General features: G+C 38.5%; 1 protein-coding gene across 1 annotated transcript in view; it reads right to left on the reverse strand.

Annotated features, from left to right (window-relative positions):
• Positions 1-312: 312 nt before the first annotated feature.
• The window catches only part of LOC127834829 (sodium-dependent multivitamin transporter-like), a 28,673-nt gene continuing 7,218 nt past the window's right edge, over positions 313-21,767 (reverse strand). Inside the window, exons 4-17 of the mRNA XM_052360890.1 lie at positions 20,956-21,007; positions 20,190-20,257; positions 19,213-19,293; positions 18,141-18,214; positions 16,218-16,355; positions 13,767-13,902; positions 12,474-12,562; positions 9,938-10,050; positions 8,902-8,972; positions 7,241-7,327; positions 6,347-6,609; positions 5,350-5,450; positions 2,482-2,609; positions 313-1,384 (exon numbers count right to left, since the gene is read on the reverse strand). Of these exons, the coding sequence (XP_052216850.1) occupies positions 965-1,384; positions 2,482-2,609; positions 5,350-5,450; positions 6,347-6,609; positions 7,241-7,327; positions 8,902-8,972; positions 9,938-10,050; positions 12,474-12,562; positions 13,767-13,902; positions 16,218-16,355; positions 18,141-18,214; positions 19,213-19,293; positions 20,190-20,257; positions 20,956-21,007 (1,821 nt within the window). The 3' untranslated portion in view covers positions 313-964. The remainder of the gene's footprint in view (positions 1,385-2,481; positions 2,610-5,349; positions 5,451-6,346; positions 6,610-7,240; positions 7,328-8,901; positions 8,973-9,937; positions 10,051-12,473; positions 12,563-13,766; positions 13,903-16,217; positions 16,356-18,140; positions 18,215-19,212; positions 19,294-20,189; positions 20,258-20,955; positions 21,008-21,767) is intronic.

The raw sequence follows: 21,767 nt of genomic DNA on the forward strand, positions 1-21,767 counted from the left end.
ATCAGCTTATTTACATTGTTTCAAACGCAAAAAAATGCAGAAAAATAGCCGCGCACACGTAAACGTGAACGACAAACTCGCCTATGATTGATTTTTAAAGACTTCTGAAATGTGTCCTGCAATTCCGTCTGTTATCCATTTCACCATAAATGTGCACAACTGACACCAAGTTTACAAAGACCAGAAATGTGTTTACGTATTAATTCCTTGAAACTAGGTGTTGAAACATATTCGCAATATAGTATCCTGTTTTTTTGGTATATCGTCTGGACATTTTTAACAAGATGATTGTTTATTTTTTACGGCTTAACAATTTATATGAAATAACGATATATTTAGGACAAAATGTGTATGCCTATCACATACATGGGATAAATTTGTTAATAAATAATAACGATTATGTACAGTTTCTGGACTGGTAAACTGGTGGTATTATTTCACTAAAAAACTTCGACAGTATTACAAAGAACAATACCTTTTTTGTTTTGCATCATTCTTGTTGTAGTTGTTTTAAAAAAAAACACTATTCATCCCATTTGTTAATTGTATAAATCATGATTTATTATATCTACTTATAAGTCAATTACACGAAAACGGGGTTTAATGCATGTTTGTAAATGTTGTCCCGGATTTGCCTGTGCGCTACGGTGGTTAGTCTCATCTTAGCCAAAGTCCAGTTTAGGCGGAACGTGTCGTCCCTGATTGGCTTGCGTCGGCTTTTGCTAATCTGGAACGACACTTAACACACAACCACCAAACCCCGTATACCCCGAGCGAGGTTCATTATATAAACCTAGCAAATAAACGTTGTAGTGTTCTTTCGATATCAAATAACTAAGTACAAATGCTCGTTACAGATAAACGTCTTTCCTGTTTGTATAATTGATGCATTTGCCTCCGAATGAACTTCATTAAGTCCAGGAATGACATACATTTGATAATTGTATAAATCATCGTGTCGACTCTACTTAAAAGGAAGAACCTCGAATTCTACGCTTTTAGCTCGCAACTGAATGGCAGCTAAGGTATCAACAGTGCCAACCTCCACAAACCCTGCGCTGCCCCGCTGACTGTCCGCTCTATAAATAGTCATTTCAATATCTCGCACTGGCAGGCGCAACCTGGCTGTGAGGTCATCCATTGACCTCGCCACGCGATTTTCTTCTTTCACAGAGCCATTCTCACTGTGAACGTGAATGTCCGGATGTAGACCTTTGTTGCCTTTAGTTACCGTCCCTGTCGACTCGATGTGGTCTTCTAGAACGTTTCCATTGGCTTTTTGCGGCGCATGCGCATTTATGGGCATTTCCAAATCGATTTTCTTCCCGAGGTGTGGTTCAATACCGTCTAGCATGCGATAGTCTGTTTGACTCTTTGTCTCCTCCTGCAGACAATTAGAGTCGTGTTCTGAGAAAACTGGGCATAATACATGTGCGTAAAGCGTCGTCCCAGATTTACCTGTGCAATCCGCACAGGCTTATCAGGGACGACACTTTCCGCTTTTATGACATTTTTCGTTTTAATGAAGTCTCTTTTTAGCAAACATCCAACTAAGGCGGAAAGTGTTGTGCCTGATTGGTCTGTGCGGACTGCACAGGCTAATATGGGACGACACTTAACGCACATGCATTATGCCCAGTTTTCTCAGAACGCGTCTCATTATTACTAAGTCTCGCTCTGGGTAAAACTTGGTTAAATGTTTGTGCGTAAAGTGTCGTCCCAGATTACTATTTGCAGTCCGAATAGGCTTAACAGGGACGACACTTTCCGCCTAGAATCGATATTTGGTCAGAAGAAACTTCTATTAAACGAAAAGATCATAACAGCGGAAAGTATCATCCTTAATAAGCCTGTGCGAACTGCACAGGCTAATCTGAGACGATAGTTTATGTACATGCATTAATCACAGTTTTCTCAGAGCAAGGCTAACAGACACTAAGTTAAAATTCATTTTAACAATTTGGTGCATTTTAATATCGCTGTGATATTACACATTTTTAGTTTGATACATGTACGATATGTAAAGGTATGCAGATGCTTTGGTCGTCTGAGGAAAGAAGTGAAAACGAGGAAATACATTTTAGTTTATACTTTCGTTGCATGAAATTTACCAGTAACCAAGTACCTAGTACGCTACATGTTTTTCACACATGTTTTTATATTTAAAATATGCAAAATTAATAATTTAGTTAAGACATTTACTCTGTTATACTTAAGAATGCGAGTCAAGTAATGCGAACATCGGGTATTATGGCATATGAGGCCAGTATAGCTCACGACCAGCTTGCGAATTTGCGAAGTATGGTCAGGAGTCCGATACAGAGACCACGATACTGTGCGTGACGTCATATCCGACAGAATGCTCCAGACCAGACTGCGCGGATGCACAATCTTTTATATTGCTACTCTGGTTGCATATTCAATAAGACCCATTTTCGCAAGACGCGGGTCATATTGCTTTTATTCACAGTAAGTACTTACTTCCGGTTCCGGTCCATACTCATATCCGCATCTGAGCGGCTTCAGGATGCACTCGGGAAGGAAAGGAAACAGGCGGTCGTAGAAAGGAATTAGGTATTTCTGCTCAACCTCCCCGGGTCGCTTGTGGCCTTTGTATTGCGTATTACGATAAGTATTGTCCATGAATAGAATTAAGACAGTAACAAGAATAATTTTAATTGTATAGCTCAACTCAGAAGATGAGATTTGAGTGTCCACTCAGCTGAGTATTGAGAATTCCGTCAGCTCATGAACGATGTCAAATCTCAGCCTTAAGAATGTGCCCATATTCCTTGTCAACCTCTGGGTTGAGTTAAACTCAAAACTCAAAAAAAAAATATAAAAAATGAAATTGAGCATTAAGATCCAAATCATACAAATTAAAACACAGGAATCATGAGTGAATATTGACTTAATTACGTTCGTTACTCAAGGCCATGGTTAATAAAAAAAATATTCAGAATTATCAAATATTAAACACATTTGTACATTGTTGGCTATTGTTTATTATGAATATGCTAGAAGTTAAATTCAAGTTTGATAATAAATAGGAAGAACTAGACAAGCAAAAACCCAGGAAGATAAGAAGTATTTCTGGCACACACATTGTTTACCTGAGTTGTTTCATCCCATTTATTTATGAGCCTCGTTCTGGGAAAACGGGGCTTAATTCATGTGCGTTAAATGGCGTCCCATATTAGCCTTCGACAACACTTTCCACTGGATTTTCGTTTAGAAGAGACTTCCTTTAAACGAAACATTGCATTATAGCGGAAAGTGTTGTCACTGATAAGCCTATTATAGCGGAAAGTGTTGTCACTGATAAGCCTATTATAGTGGAAAGTGTTGTCACTGATAAGCCTATTGTAGTGGAAAGTGTTGTCACTGATAAGCCTATTATAGCGGAGAGTGTTGTCACTGACAAGCCTATTATTGCGAAAAGTGTTGTCACTGATAAGCCTATTATAGCGGAGAGTGTTGTCACTGATAAGCCTATTATTGCGAAAAGTGTTGTCACTGATAAGCCTATTATAGCGGAAAGTGTTGTCACTGATAAGCCTATTATAGCGGAAAGTGTTGTCACTGATAAGCCTATTATAGCGGAAAGTGTTGTCACTGATAAGCCTATTATAGCGGAAAGTGCTGTCACTGATAAGCCTATTATAGCGGAAAGTGTTGTCACTGATGAGCCTATTATAGCGGAGAGTGTTGTCACTGACAAGACTATTATAGTGGAAAGTGTTGTCACTGATAAGACTATTATAGTGGAAAGTGTTGTCACTGATAAGCCTATTATAGCGGAAAGTGTTGTCACTGATAAGCCTATTATAGCGGAGAGTGTTGTCACTGATAAGCCTATTATAGTGGAAAGTGTTGTCACTGATAAGCCTATTATAGTGGAAAGTGTTGTCACTGATAAGCCTATTATAGCGGAGAGTGTTGTCACTGATAAGCCTATTATAGTGGAAAGTGTTGTCACTGATAAGCCTATTATAGCGGAAAGTGTTGTCACTGATAAGCCTATTATAGCGGAAAGTGTTGTCACTGATAAACCTATTATAGCGGAAAGTGTTGTCACTGATAAGACTATTATAGCGGAAAGTGTTGTCACTGATAAGCCTATTATAGTGGAAAGTGTTGTCACTGATAAGCCTATTATAGCGGAAAGTGTTGTCACTGATAAGCCTATTATAGTGGAAAGTGTTGTCACTGATAAGCCTATTATAGTGGAAAGTGTTGTCACTGATAAGCCTATTATAGCGGAAAGTGTTGTCACTGATAAGCCTATTATAGTGGAAAGTGTTGTCACTGATAAGCCTATTATAGTGGAAAGTGTTGTCACTGATAAGCCTATTAAAGTGGAAAGTGTTGTCACTGATGAGCCTATTATAGCGGAGAGTGTTGTCACTGATAAGACTATTATAGTGGAAAGTGTTGTCACTGATAAGACTATTATAGTGGAAAGTGTTGTCACTGATAAGCCTATTATAGCGGAAAGTGTTGTCACTGATGAGCCTATTATAGCGGAGAGTGTTGTCACTGATAAGCCTATTATAACGGAAAGTGTTGTCACTGATAAGCCTATTATAGCGGAGAGTGTTGTCACTGATAAGCCTATTATAACGGAAAGTGTTGTCACTGATAAGCCTATTATAGCGGAAAGTGTTGTCACTGATAAGCCTATTATAGCGGAAAGTGTTGTCACTGATAAGCCTATTATAGCGGAAAGTGTTGTCACTGATAAGCCTATTATAGTGGAAAGTGTTGTCACTGATTAGCCTATTATAGCGGAAAGTGTTGTCACTGATAAGCCTATTATAGTGGAAAGTGTTGTCACTGATAAGCCTTTTATAGTGGAAAGTGTTGTCACTGATAAGCCTATTATAGCGGAAAGTGCTGTCACTGATAAGCCTATTATAGTGGAAAGTGTTGTCACTGATAAGCCTATTATAGCGGAAAGTGTTGTCACTGATAAGCCTATTATAGCGGAAAGTGTTGTCACTGATAAGCCTGTTATAGCGGAAAGTGTTGTCACTGATAAGCCTATTATAGCGGAAAGTGTTGTCACTGATGAGCCTATTATAGCGGAGAGTGTTGTCACTGATAAGACTATTATAGTGGAAAGTGTTGTCACTGATAAGACTATTATAGTGGAAAGTGTTGTCACTGATAAGCCTATTATAGTGGAAAGTGTTGTCACTGATAAGACTATTATAGAGGAAAGTGTTGTCACTGATAAGCCTATTATAGCGGAAAGTGTTGTCACTGATAAGCCTGTGCGGACCAGGTTTGTTCAGAGCAAGGCTCATAAATAAGGAGGGGTAAGCAACCTGCAAGGGGCTTACGTACCGGTACAGAAGGAAATGATGGAGCCAAGTACGACGACCTGCAATATGGCGACGACTCCAAACCACTGATACGACAGCATGAAGACGCGATCGAATCCGGTTCTGGGTATAAATGAGTCATGTTCTGAGAAAACTGGGCATAATGCATGTGCGTAAAGTGCTTCCCAGACTAGCATGTGCAGTTCGCACAGGCTAATCAGGGACGACACTTTCCGCTTGTATGGTATTTTTAGTTTCAAGGAAGTACCTACTTACCAAAAATCCATTTTAGGAATTTTATTGTCTACAAAAAGTTATTTTTAACCACGAAAATTCATTCCGACGAATCGAAATGGGCCGTGTTCTGTGAAAAGAGGTTTCATGCATGTGCGTAAAGTGTTGTCCCACAGTAGCCTGTGCATTCCGCACAGGTTAATCAGGGACGACACTTTCCGCCTAAATTTGATTTTTGCTAAAAAGATACTTTCTTCAAACGCAAAATATATATAAAAGCAGAAACTGTCGTCCCTGATAGCCTGTGCGGACTGCACGGGTTTATCTGGGACGACACCTTACGCATGCGCATTATCCCCTTTTTCACAGAGCACGGCCCAAATGATTTTACAGCAGTCCGCAGTAGGCAAAAGACAAGGTTCACGAAAGTCCCTATTTGGCCCTGTATTTTCGTCAAATGCAATGAAATGCATTATTTGATACTGTTTTTATGTTGTTTAACATTCGTGTATACAAAAGATACAGAAACGTTTGTGTATGTTGTCTGTTGACCTATTGGAACATGTCTGATGCCTGGCTATGATATTATGCCAAAAAAAAGCAACACATGAAGGCAAAAACAAACATTTGAACAACCACTTGTTATATGTGTATATTTTATCTAGGCCTTTGTCTCTTGACCTCAATACCAGACTAGCAGTCGTCAACAAAGAGTCTTTTTTTAATATTTTGGAAGTAATTATTCTTATATTCATATATTTCATGATATCTTAAGCTTAACTTACGGTTCCGCTGGTTCAGCTTTCGTTAATGTAGATGTCATGTCCACCCTATACAGGGAGGTAGTGCTGTACGCAGTCAGGTTCATGACCACAGAGGTCAGATTGACGGCCGGGCCCAGTACCACAGAGGTGAGGTTGAGAGCCGGGCACATGTCAGTGGACCCAGATGGAAGTTTTGTGTTCCTCACGGCCCCTTTTGTCATCATCTGGCCAAGGGTGAGGGCGAATGTTGTGACGACAGAGATTGCGGTCCCGCCGATAGCTCCCTTTCGTGTTACAATAATAAGACACTTTAAATTATTTAATAGAAGCATTGGCGGTAATGTTGCATATATTTATCAAGATATCGAGGTACAAACTCATTGAAGACAGATACGCCTGACGGATACGCCTAAAACTACATAATTTAAATACACGATATGACTTATTCAAGTACTTAAATAGCCATAACATCCCAATGAACTAGACCGTTTAAACGATATAACGTTTATTGGCGTTTTATGTTTAGTATTTTGTAACGTGAGGTGTTTATAGTAACGGGAAATGCGTTTTTGGTAAAGTATTATGAATTATGACAATATGAAGTTTTCTAACGTTTGGTGTACAAATATAAGCCTCGTTCTGGCAAAACTGTGCTTAATGCATTTGCATTATCTTAAGTCCTAGATTAGCCTGTTCAATCCGCAGAGGCGGAAAATGGCTAATCGTTTCAAAGAGCCCCCCCCCCCCCCCCAACACACACACACACCTCCTATATACACGACAAGCGGAAATGGTGGCCATGATTAGCCTGTGCGGACTTCGATGACAATTAACGCATTTGCAATTAGTCCTGTTTTCACAGAACGCTTCATAAATGAGTCACGGTAAACTGAATATGATCAAAGTTAATATTACCTTCGAGTTAGCCCATGGACAGAACGCGCCGAGCAAGAACATCCCCGTCAATGGTCCGCCAAACGCGGCTGCCATAGTTCCAGCAATCTGAAATATAGTGAATATGCGTTTCACTATTTGAAAACGGGGCTTAATGCATATGCCTACGTTGCCATCCGTACAGGCTAAACAGGGAAACACTTTCCGTCTAGATTTTTGCTTAAAAGATATTTCCTTTAACCCTTTCAGTGCGGGAACCGAATTTTGAAGGCCTTTGCAAACAGTTTGGATCCTGATGAGACGCCACAGAACGTGGCGTCTCATCAGGATCCAAACTGTTTGCTATTCTGATAGTATTCTTTGAAAAAAATCGAAGAAAATGCTAATTTTAGAACTTCAGCAGACGACATTTTAGCAGAAGACAAATTACCCAGCATGCAAAGGGTTAAACGAAAAATACCATTCAAGCGGAAAGTGTCGTCCTTAGTTAGAATGTGCGAACCGAAGGCGCTAATCTGGGTCGACACTTTACGCACATGCAGTAAGTTCAATTTTCCCAGAGCGGCTCAAAAATAGGCTAGGGTGCCGTAACTGCGACATGGCTTAATTTTAATCTTAAAGTAAGATCACTCTAGGTGGCAAAGTTGTGTCAAATGTAAGACGATTTATTATAAATACATCAACATTATTTGGAAAGCAAGAAGATACACATAAATTTTGTTGTCAAGCAATTCATCCTCGCTTTAAACACGTTGGACAAAGTTTTATAACGTGTTTTTTTTCTTCTAATTTTGAACAGTCGGATCAAATTAACAATACTTACCGTAACGTGTATTATTTGAATGCATTATTCAAATAATTATTCACTATGTACAGTAGCTGTGTGTACTACGTTTTGTTCAAACCTATTTATTTAAGCTCGCTTGCATAGAACGCCTACCGCTTATTTACAATTTTCTCAAGTCCGTTTCCTAGGACTAGAACCCGTACTTGCTGTCTCTAGGGGGAGATCTAAAGAACGCTCTCGCATTAAGTATTGAACCCTAATCTACCGGTCGCTAGGCGGACACCATATCCACTACGCCACGGCGACCTACGTTTGTATCGACTACACTGGGAATCTCTCCATAAAGTTCATCGACTTTCCGCCTAAACTGGAATTTCGGTAAGGAGGGACTTCCTTGAAACTAAAGCGGAAAGTGTCGTCCCTGATTAGCCTGTGCGGACTGCACATGCTAATCTTGGACGACACTTTATGCACATGCATTATGCCCAGTTTTCTCAGAGCGCGACTAAAATGTTTCATGCGCAATACGATGTGCAGGTTCAGTTCAGCGGTCAATCGAACTCACTGCCCTTGAGAATATGAGTCATGTGCATAACCGCTTGATCAGGAATTATTTCTGTACATGATCCTCGCTCTGGGATAACTGAGTTTGATGCAAGAGCGTTGAGTGTCGTCCTTAATGAGTATGTGCTGTCCGCACAGGCTTATCGTGGACGGCACTCTCCGTCAGGATGTTAGCTGGGAAGAAACTTTCTTTAAACGCAAAATACCATAAAATTGGAAAGTGTTGTCCTGATTAGCCTGTGTCGACTGCACAGGCTAATCTGGGACGACACTTTACGCATATACATTAAACCCCGTCTTCACAGAGCACGGCCCATATGTTTGTGTGTACCTGTATAAGGGTTCCACCAATCATTGCAATCATGAAGGCGACGAAAATCGACACACCTCCGACCACGACAACTGTAATGAGAAAGCATAAGCCTAACATAAGTGTCGTCCCAGGGTAGCCTGTGAAATCCCCACAGGCTAATCTGATGCATTCTGTATGCATTTTACAGCTCAAAGGAAGTCTCTTCTAAACGAAAATCCAGTTTCGGCGGAAAGTGTCGTCACAAATAAATTGCGATACGACACTTCACCTACATGCATTAAGCACTATTTTTATATATCGAGATTCAAATATTTATTGTTATTTTATTTGTATTTCGTTATAAGTTAATCTAGGTCAGATATGATATTGATAGGCACCGATGTTCAGCCCCTAACATGCGTTCCGATTGATCATTCTCAGGCGTCGACACACCATACTAGTATATTGTTTTGCGTTGTACGTGACTGTTTGGATAGTGTTTGTTTTCTATGGTATCATTGTTTCACAATCGCTGAAGGAATTGAACACAACTGACAGTGCTAAATGGGGGAGTGGGGGATGGCACGCCGACCACAAAATGTGTTTGAACCAACCTCGCAATGTCAGACAAAGACTTGCGCTATGTGTGTTGGTTGGTTGTACGTCATTTCTGATAGTTACCGAATCTCACTCGTCTCATAAATTTGCACCAGTTGACAAGACAGGGGTCTCATTTTATTTATTGATGAGCCGCAGTGTTGAAAAACCGGGCTTAATGCATGTGCGTAAAGTATCGCTCCTGAAACTTAAACCGGAGTCCCATTATTCTTTTAATGTGAACAATTATTCTCCGTCACAAAAACCAGATTAAAGTTGAAAAGGGTCCAAAGAAATGGTCGCACGAAAGGAGAGACAAAGGCGTTTAATACGACCCCTCATAAAGTGGGGGCAAACACAAAAGTAAGATGTAAAATAAAAACTTCCGGTAAACATGCATCTTAATACGCATATAAACAGATCACCATAAAAAGTGCGGATATAAAACAAAAGACCTCACTTGTATTTAATACTTTACCAGCAATTTTAGAGATGACCGTTGCACGAAATTCCGTCATTGGTTTGGTGAATGGCTTTACGAGATCAGTCCAGATGAGCGCAGAGCTGCTACTGAGACCCGATGACAGCGTGCTGCAAATAGGCAGTGTTGCGCAATTAATAAGACTCTTTATTGGGAAAACTAGGTTAAATGCATGTGCGTTAAGTGTTGTCCCAGATTAACCTGTTCAGTTCGCACAGGCGAATCAGTGACTACACTTTCCGCCTCTAACATCAATTTTTGGTAAAAGAAGAATTAATACAAAAGACAAATTTCATAAAAGCGGAAAGAGTCGTCCTTGATGAGCCGAGGCGGACTGCACATGTTAATATGGGACGACACTTATACTGCACATGTTAATATGGGACGACACTTACACGCAAGTAGTCTTGTGTCTGCACATGTTAATATGGGACGACACTTACACGCAAGTAGTCTTGTGTCTGCACATGTTAATATGGGACAACACTTACACGCAAGTAGTCTTGTGTCTGCACATGTTAATATGGGACGACACTTACACGCAAGTAGTCTTGTGTCTGCACATGTTAATATGGGACGACACTTACACGCAAGTAGTCTTGTGTCTGCACATGTTAATATGGGACGACACTTAAACGCAAGTAGTCTTGTGTCTGCACATGTTAATATGGGACGACACTTACACGCAAGTAGTCTTGTGTCTGCACATGTTAATATGGGACGACACTTACACGCAAGTAGTCTTGTGTCTGCACATGTTAATATGGGACGACACTAACACGCAAGTAGTATTGTGTCTGCACAGGTTAATATGGGACGACACTAACACGCAAGTAGTCTTGTGTCTGCACATGTTAATATGGGACGACACTTACACGCAAGTAGTCTTGTGTCTGTACATGTTAATATGGGACAACACTTACACGCAAGTAGTCTTGTGTCTGCACATGTTAATATGGGACGACACTTACACGCAAGTAGTCTTGTGTCTGCACATCTTAATATGGGACGACACTTACACGCAAGAAGTCTTGTGTCTGCACATGTTAATATGATACGACACTTACACGCAAGTAATCTTGTGTCTGCACATGTTAATATGGGACGACACTTACACGCAAGTAGTCTTGTGTCTGCACATGTTAATATGGGACGACACTTACACGCAAGCAGTCTTGTGGCTGCATATGTTAATATTTTTTTCTCAGAACGTGACTCAAATGGTTAACAACATATTTTCCTCATGCATTGACGAGTAGTTGCAAGTATTTTTTGATTGGACAAAATTAGTTTTCTATTCCTTTTTCTGGTTAATTGCAAACCTTCCTGGTATAAGAATGAGTACAATAGTGAAAGATTCGCATTCATTTTTCATACTTAAATATATGTTTCAATGTCTTATGTGACCCTTTATGCAAATTATCAAATGTATGAGTTGTGATTCGGGAAAACTCGGCTCAATTAATGTACGTACAGTGTCGCCCTACAGTACATGTTTAATCGAAACTGGATAATCAGAGACGCCAATTTCCGATTTAATGGAATTTTTCGTTAAGAGATGGTCTCTTCTAAACGAAATCCGGTTAAGGCGGAAAGTGTTGTCCCTGATTAGTGTCCCTGACCACTATACGCATATGCATTAAAGGGGCAGTCAACCAGATTGACGAAAAAAGAAAAGCTCTAAAATGCCGTCATAACATGCTTTATATTGATAAATTTAAACATTGGATATAAAAATCTCCGGTAAAAAAATCAAGAAAAAAATGAAAAAATGAAAAAAAGAAACACTGAACAGGGCTCGAACTACTGACCCCTGGAGTAAAAAGAGTTAAAAGTCTCCCATTTAGACCACTCGACCATCCATGCTCATACAATTAGCATTGTATTTTATACTTTATATAAGCAATCCTCGTAGTTTCACAAAATATAACGACAACAACAGAACTCGCCAAATTACCTGGTAGACATACTCAGTAAAATTGTATTACTGAATATACTGAAAATATGAAAACTAAACAGCATTTTTCAAGTAATGTAATATACCAGTCGTGATATTTTAATCAAAATAAACTAATAATTGTAAAAAAATACGGTATTTTTCTCTTTTTTTCGTGATATATAGCAATCTGGTTGACCGCCCCTTTCAGTACAGTTTCCTCAGAGTGACCGCCCCTTTCAGTACAGTTTCCTCAGAGTGACCGCCCCTTTCAGTACAGTTTCCTCAGAGTGACCGCCTATTTCAGTACAGTTTCCTCAGAGTAAGGTTCAAGACTATATTATTGTTAACAAAGGTACCAGCTTCATAAATCCAACAAGTCACGATATGCACTTACAAGGAACTTGTTCTATCTTTTACTTAAAATAATTTCAACATCAGGTGTCATCTGCGACTATTCGAATAATATATATGTCCGCACAAAACCTTGCATAAAATATTACAGCATTTCGTGTTAACTAAGGAAACAACTAAAAATGCCAAAACGGTTCCGTTTATGAATTATTACATATGTTGAAACTTTTTTCACTTTCTTACCTGAGAGTTGCACTGAACAAAGATGCCAAAAATAGACCTGGCATACCGGGTATACCGTAAAATATGTCCATGACCATATAGGGGATGATCTGAAAGCAAAGACAATCGAGACGAATAAGCAATCACAAGTAAAAAATAGTCGAAAGTAAAAACAAGTTTAAAAAAAGAAGTCGAAAGTAAAAACAAGTAGAAAGTAAATAATAGTCGAAAGTAAAAACAAGCTATTAGTAAAAAAGAAGTCGAAGATACTTATACTTTTCGAAAGTAAAACATAGTAGAAAGTAAAACTCGTTGAAAGCAAAAACTAGCTGAAAGTAAATACTTGTCGAAAGTAAAAACTATTAAAAAGTAAAAACTATTATAAAGTAAAAACTAGAAAAAGGTAAAAACGCGTCGAAAGTAAAAACTGAAATAAAATAAAAACTGGTCGAATAAATAAAAATGTAGACAGTAAAAACTAGTAAGAAGTAAAAACTGGTCGAAAGTAAAAACTAATAAAAAATTAAAACTTGTCTAAAATAAAAAATCGTTTAAAGTAAACACTCGTCTTAAGTAAAAACTCGTCGGTAGTTAAAACTAGTTAAAAGTAAAACTTATTATAAAAAAAACAGTCGAAAGGAAAACTCGTCGCAAGTTGAAACTCATCGAAAGTAACAAGAGCTCCGCGGTCGGACACAGATGCCTCACCCCCACACCGGAACAGGGCCTTGACAGCCATACCTCAATCATTTGATGACATATCAAACGGAAACAAATTTAACACTTATTGTAACAGTGACCTGAGCCTTTGACTAAGTGACCAAAATTTTAATAGGGGTCATGTACTGTCCAATGCCGATGCACATGTGACAAATCAAGCCAATCTGTCAATTCGTTGACGAGTAATTGATCGGAAACGATTTTCCCACTTATTGTTACAGTGACTTCTGACTTAGTGACCACAATTTCGATAGAGGTCATCAACTGTTCAAGGCCAATGCACATGTGACCTATCAAGTTAATTGGTCAGTTCGTTGACGAGTTATTGCTCGGAAACGAACTGGTTTTCCGACAGACAGACCGACCGACCGACAGACCGACTGACCAAATTCCAGCAAAACAATATAACCCCTCCATCGAAGGGGTCATAATAAAAAGTCGAAACATAAAAATACGTCGGAAGTAGACAATTAAAAACTTGTTGTGATGGCCAACGTTCATAAACGGAATCACAGTATATTGATCTTATCTATCACCGCATTGAAAAAATATTACTACTACGATACCGAAATAACGATTAACCCTATTTACTACCTGATTAGGGTTTGTAATCTGACCGGACGCCAAGGGGTCGCATCCCTTCACCTCGTAATAGGAGTATGCTATGACCCCTTCAATGGCCGCAAGGGACAAGGAGATGAAGAAACCGGGAGCCAGAAATAGGAACACTCTGGGAGAACAAGTAGCTGCATTTACTGGTAAAGTTATAGATGAGTCGCGCTCTGAGAATACGTGGCTTTATGCACGTGCGTAAACTGTCGTGCCAGATAAGACTGTGCAGTAAACTGTCGTGCCAGATAAGACTGTGCAGTCCATACAGGCTTATCAGTAACGACTCTGTCCGCTTTTATTGTATTTTATGTTTCAAGGAAGTCTCTTCTAAACGAAAATCCAGTTTATATGAAAAGTATCTCCCTATTTAGCCTGTACTGACTGCACAGGCTCATCTGGGACGACAGTTTACGCAGATGCATTAAACCCGACTTTCCCAGAGCGCGGCTCAATTGCGTTTTCACCATTTTAAAAAGCGACCTACAATGGCCATCGCGGTTGGTAAACTACACTCGAAGTAAGCTGGCAATTAACATATTTCTCACATCCTACAAAAATGACCTAATCCGATTGGCTTAGAGCGGTCACGTGTCCATGAAGAATGTTTCATACCCACCGAGTAATCGTGTAGTCGGTGGAGATATAATCGTTACAACGTTAGTAACTGACGGTGTATGGGATATACACCCTCATACGTGTATGACGTACCCTTTGGGTCAAAAGTACATATACGCCAACAGCTAAAAAATCACCGCGGTGACAATTTTGTCACTGCGGTAATAAATTTATCACTGCGGTGATATATTTGTAACTGCGGTGTTACTTAGTCTGACCCAAAGAGTTTGATAAGAGCTAAATCAAACTGACCAATGATATAACGTCTTGCAAAACGGCAAATTGGCGAATATTTTAATTGAAGCTTTATTCGTTGTAACTTAAGAATTGTCACTTTATGTTTATATAATTATAACTTCATAAAGAATTAATAATCTAGGTGACAATTTCAGAAACCTTATTATTTTCCGTTGCCTCAACGCCTGTGTGCTTCGCTCTCGTATGGTATGACATAACTGAGGGTGTATTTCCCATACACCGTCAGTAACTAACAGTTTAACTAATAATAACAAGGCTTTGATTGAATTGCAAGCTTAACACAATGCCCACCGGTTAAAACCCGGTTACTTACAAAACTTTAATAACAATCATATGGCAGTTGATCTTTACACGTGCAATATTTCATGGAGAATGTCAGTTCGTCACAACATATATTGCGTGTCACGCTTAATCTTGGCGTTCATTTTGACATGTACACTAAGCTTCGTAAACATATATGTAGTATTTTTGGCGTCATTTCAAGTGTGTGACGGCAAATGGCATACATTAATCCTCCGGTAAACCGGAAGTGTGCTAAAATGCTTTGCTGGATAGAAAAACTAAAATCAACATAATAAAAAATTAGAAATAATAGCCACTATAAGAGAAAACATATGTTTCCTTCAGTTGGTGTTGTATTCAATTCAGATGACAAATACCATGGAAATGAACTACTCATATTCATGTCCATTAATACTGTTAAATCATTTTTTATTCGTGGAAAAATAATTTTCGTTGAATTCGTGGGTTAACAAATCAATGAATCTAGCAACGACACAATGGAAAAATGGCTAACGCAAATTCCTCTTTTTTTCAAACAAAAAAGTCTACGAATTAAAGGGTACACGAAAAAAAAAGAAAAGAAAGTTCATGCCGACGAAATATAAATGTGTTTAAAATAATATCTTTCCCTAAGTCTTTTATACATGTATATGTAAAGCGACAAACACCTTAACATGATCTACTAAGTTGAAACCTATTGATTTTAGCTCGATTGCATAAAAAGAATAAGGCTTATTTGGAACGCTCTCGAGTCCGTGTCCTGGGACTAGAACCAGTTTCTCTCGATGAAAAATAAGGAACTCGTCCACAGTGTGGATCGAACACGTGACCTCCCGGTCGCAAGACGGGCACCATATCCATAACGCCACGGCGACCTGTAAATGATCGACTATGATCCACTTACATACTGAGGCAGCTGAACAATACGTGCCATGCTCTGTGAAAAGGGGGTTTAATAAATGTGCGTAAAGTGTTTTCCCAGATTAGCCTGTGCAGTCGACACAGGCTAATCATCGACGACACTTTCCGCTTTTATGATATTTTTCGTTTCAGAAAAGCATATTTTTAGCGAAAATCAAGTTAAGGCGCAAAGTGTCGTCCCTGATTAGCTTGAGCGGACTGCATTAAACCCCCTTTTCACAGAGCGCGGCAAATTTATTATGTTATATTGTTCTATTGTCTTAGTTTATAAGTAGATCATAATCGATCATTTACAGATTTTATATTATTATTATTATTATTATTATTATTATTATTATAATTATTATTATTATCCACCTTTTGGCGGCGCGGATGGTGGGCGTGGAGCTTATTCTCTGGATAGAGGACTGGTTGAAGACGAGACCGAACCCTCGAATGAGGTTGCCCAGGAACAGGTTCCAGAACGTGTGGCGAACAGTTGGGTCAGGGTCGAAACTGGAATATACATGGATAATGGTTATAATAGATTTGATTAGAATTGTGATTATGCTGTTCCAGAAAGTTAAAATTGTTACAAACAATTACAATACTGTTCAATCTGTACGAGTAACCCAGTGGCGAGCCGCTCTATATAGATTTAAGTCGCCCTCTTACACAACGGAGCTTAATGCAGATCTATTAAGTTTCGCCCATGATAAGCCTGTACAGTCCGCACAGGCTAATGAGGGACGACACTCTCCGCTTTGTGGAATTTTCGTTTACAGAAAGTATCTTTTAAACGAAACGCTGTTCTTTGCTGAAAGCGTCGTCACTTTATGGCCGATGCGGACTGCAGAAAAAAACCAGGGACGACACTTTACAACTCGTTTCCCACTTAAATGAATACTCGCACAGAAGGAATACTATGTGTTTTTATTGTTTTAATTTTCTGGAATAGAATAATGACGTTTGTTTCATTAACATTCAAATCGCTTTGCACACATTAAAACATCAGCATGAGTTTTCTTTATATATTTGAAAAACTTACAAACTCGCGTATTTATTCAAGTGGTCAGTGGTGTAATAAAACAAGGCTTTGAAATTTATGATATTGCATTCAAATACAGAAACACAGAGAGAAAGGATAGCCGTACAGCCATCCATTGTTAACCCATTTATGCCTAGTGGACTCTCCCATCCATCTAAATTGGATCAATTTATTTAAAACATTAGGGATGTCTAGTTTATTTATTTATTTTTATATTTTGAATATTTCTTACATAAATTCCATTAAGCAAACAGCGCAGACCCTGATGAGACGCCGCATCATGCGGCGTCTCATCTGGGTCTACGCTGTTTACCAAGGCCTTTTTTCTAGACGCTAGGCATAAATGGGTTAAATAATGGTATAAATGTGATTGTAAATTTATAATGGGTTTGCAAATGTCCGCCAGAAATAAGATTGTGTGTCCACTTAAGAGTATCGTATGGTGTAAAAAAAATAATCTTGAAGCAATGCCATAGCACAAATACATAAAAGTGCCTCGCTCTGGGAAAACGGGGTTTAACGCATATGCGAAAAGGGCCATCAATATTAGCCTGTGAAGTCGACACTGGATTTCGCTAAGCGGAGACTTGCTTTAAAAGAAACATTACTTGCAAGCGGACAGTTTCGTCTCAGCATAGCCCGTTCGAAATACACAGGCTAATCTGTGAAGATATTGTTCTTGTACTCAGCCCATTTTTCCAGAACGAGGCTCAAATAATAAAGCAATAATATGGGTTGGTAAAATAAATTTAGTGCGTAACACAATCGTCTGGTACAAACTTGAACAGGTTGAATCGCCCCTTGTCGTACACTATCCCCCAGGTCGTACTTTATTAAACCGATTGTCTCGCACCTTATGGCACGTTATCGTCCAAGTCTTACTTACTAAAACAGATTGATTCGTCCCATGTCGTACACTATATCCCGTGTCATACTTACTTGAACAGGTTGATTCGCCCCTTGTCGTGCGCTATCTCTAAGGTATTACTTACTTAAACAGGTTTATACGCCCCTTGCCGTATACTATCTTCCATGTCTTACTTGAACAGGTTGACTCGCCCTTTGTCGTACACTATCTCCCATGTCTTACTTACTTTAACAGGTTGACTCGCCCCATGTCGTACGCTATCTCCCATGTCTTACTTACTTTAACAGGTTGACTCGCCCCATGTCGTACACTATCTCCCATGTCTTACTTACTTTAACAGGTTGACTCGCCCCATGTCGTACACTATATCCCGTATCTTACTTACTTGAATAGGTTGACTCGCCCCTTGTCGTACGCTATCTCCCAGGTCTTCCCTATGCCGCCAATTTGCACTGTTCCCTGGATGACAATGATGGATATTGACTTGAAATTATTGTATTTACAGAAAAATGTTTTTCTTGTTTTGCTCTTAACCAATATATTGCTTTTTTTCTAAAAGCTAATGTGACATAATCGCGTTGAAATTGATTATTTAAATTTACTTGGAAAATCATTGAATTGACACAATACATAATGCTGCTTTTGCATCCTTATCTATATATACAAAGCCAAAAAATGGTTTTATAATTGAAATGATATGGCGTTGAAAAAGCTTTATTTCAACACTAGATGTTGCAGTTAGCGTAATAGCGTTTACCCCTCAGCAGTTGAAATAGTACAATAGCTTTCTCATTTAAATGTATTAACAATTAGAAAAAATAAAGAAAAAAAACATGATCAGCCGCAAAATGGATGATGTCATCAGCAAATCGATTAATATATATTTATTCTACCTGCTCCTTTGAGCAAGTAAACAAATGTACCTAAAACAGTTATTTATAAAATGAAGGCATTGTATTGCTTTGTAAAGGGTATAGCAGTGAAATGTTGCAATAAAAATATCATGTTTCGATATATATTACAAAAATATTGAGGCACACTTAGTGAATGAGTCGAGCTCTTGAACAACGGGACTTATTGCATGTGCATAAATGTCGTCTTAGATAAGCCTGTGCCGTCCACACGGGCTTTATCAAGGACGATTGTTTCCGCCTTTAATAAATGTTTGCTAAAACAGACTTCCTATTTACGAAAACTGGGTGCTGCACAAGCTTATATGGGACGACACTTTACACAGGCTTATATGGGACGACACTTTACACAGGCTTATATGGGACGACACTTTACACAGGCTTATATGGGACGACACTTTACACAGGCTTATATGGGACGACACTTTACGCACATGCATTTCCCAGATCGAGGCTCATATATGCACCGGTATATCACGCATGTAATAGCGCAGTACAATGTGACAATTAAGAACATAATTCGATAACTATTACACAATCGTTCACCTTGATTAGAACGGCAAAGAATCCTGCGAACATCACGAAAGCCTGGAACACGTCCGTCCATATGACCGCCTTCAGGCCTCCCTGGGGGAAAAGCATGGTCACCATGAATAACGAGTCATTCCAAACCGTATATGGAAGTTCAACCCTAAGCCCAGTTAATGTTAAGGCAAATTAACAAGATGTAAAAAAATATGTTTGGTGATACATTCTTCAACCAAAATAAAACAAAAGTCGTAGCATGGATGTGCACGTATTTTGAATATTAATGCAGTCTCTTTTCAAAACTGGTTAAAATGATGTCAGGAAACAAACTTTGATTGCGCAGTATCAATCAAATGCAGGCGTATAGATGTATTAATGGTTTCTGGTTGATGTACAGAACAAAAAGAGAATGAATGTTTATTATAATTTAAAAAAAAAACATTAACTGTTACAAAATTATGTTATACACAATATTATTTTTAAGCCTATTTTTCAGGTGGATGTTATAAATAAAACATTCAACGAAATCAAAAACATAAAATAACTGCAACAATATTGACACAATTAATTAAACGCCTAGATTAGAATCATATAACGGGTATGTGAGATTCTTTCAATTTCTATATTTCTGGAAAATTCTGTACAAAACACACAGCAAAATATTAAAACAATTGGTTACTGCAAAAAACATGGACACAATCGATTAACCCATTTATGCCTAGCGTCCTGAAAAAGGACATTGCAAACAGCGTAGACCCAGATGAGACGCCGCATAATGCGGCGTCTCATCTGGGTCTGTGCTGTTTGCTTGAATTAATTTCTTTATGGAATATTCTAAATATAGAAATAAATATACTTGACACCCCTAATTTTGGAAATAAATTGATCCAATTTAGAAGGATGGGAGAGTCCACTGTGCATAAATGGGTTAAATACTATAGATTTGAATCATTTAACGTGTATGCAAAAATCAAACTGGGAATCGCTTCACTTACTATTGCGGTGTATATGACTGAAGCGACTGCAACCAGAACTATCGAGGTCCACTGAGGAAGACCGGTAACTTAAAAAAAAAAAAATTAATGGCAGATTTGAGCCTCGTCATGGAAAAACTTGGCGAAATGCAAGTACGTAATACGTCGTTTAAGATAAGCCTGTGAGGTCCGCACAGGCTCAGCAGAGGCGACTCTTTCCCATTAAAGTGCATTTTTGCTAAGAACAGACTTACAGGAAAAATACCATGAAAGCAGAAAGTGTGGTCCCTAATTAGTCTGTGCGGACTGTGACAACACGTACGCATATGCATTATGCACAGATTTCCCCATACAAGGCTCATTTAATCGCATCGTTTTGTTATACACACACATAATTCATTTCAAGGTCAATCCTTGCCACCAGGAGCGCTTAATCACAGGAATAATAACCTTTCATAATACTTTTTTTACATAGCAAATTAAATAAGTAACAAAAATAATATAGATAATAATAGGTAATTGTTGAATAAAGATAAGTTGCCGTGGTGATTTATTCTAGTTTCCGTTCCGATAACTTTTCAGCATTTAACACTTAAAAACATGGTATTTTATTTATCCCATTTTTTCGCATTTTTCTGTCTATATTACAAACGTTAATAAATTTGCTGACAACAACTCTAAAACATCATCTGAAATAATTAAAAGATAACGTCACTTACTATATAGCGCGTTGTTTGCTGTATGACCCAAAATTATTGAAAACACCAAAAAGTCATTGACACATTACCTGCCTCCAGGGCTATAGCAGGTCCGAAGAGAACGATGCCCATGTATACGATCTGCAAGATGTGGTATGTGTTAGAAATCGAGACAGTGGGAGTTCTTAATCATAACTCTTATACATTGATGAGTCATTCGGAATTGAAAGAAGTTTCTAAGCTATAATGATGGGAATACAGAACAGTTTAAATTATTCTTTGCCCTTCGACTGTAAATGACAGGCAAATTACTGAAGCGTGATTTAGTCAATGGGGGTCTGTATTGTTTTTCACATTCATACACAATGGCTTACGTGAGATCTTAACGCTTAACGGGGCCTTTTCATAGATTTTGGCATGTATTGAAGCATGTAATTAAATGCTTTATATTGATAAATTTAAACATTGGACATAAACATCTCCAGTAAATAACACAAGAATACAATTAAACAAAGGAAAAAAGTAGCCCTCAACTGGGCTCGAACCACTGACCCTTAGAGTGCTGGAGTGAAAAGTCTCCCGTTAGACCACTCGACCATTCGTGCTCATGCTATGAGCGGATGTATTTTTTACTTATATAAGCAATCCTCGTAGTTTCCCAAAATATAACGACAACAAAAGATTTTTCCAAATTATTTCATCGTTTCGCGTTGCAACGCTTTATAATTTTCAGTTTTTCAAATCGACAAAAGATGCATATAATGAATAGTTTAGCGTGTAAAATGTTCATTATTATTTTTTTTCACAAATATCATAACTAAAACACAAATTTGAGAATCTGAAACAACTTTGTTTAATTTTGTCAATTTACCAAAACGTGAAAAGGCCCCTTTAACATGAT

This window comes from Dreissena polymorpha, chromosome 6 (genome assembly GCF_020536995.1).
Source record: "Dreissena polymorpha isolate Duluth1 chromosome 6, UMN_Dpol_1.0, whole genome shotgun sequence".
In the NCBI taxonomy this organism is placed as follows: Eukaryota; Metazoa; Mollusca; class Bivalvia; order Myida; family Dreissenidae; genus Dreissena; species Dreissena polymorpha.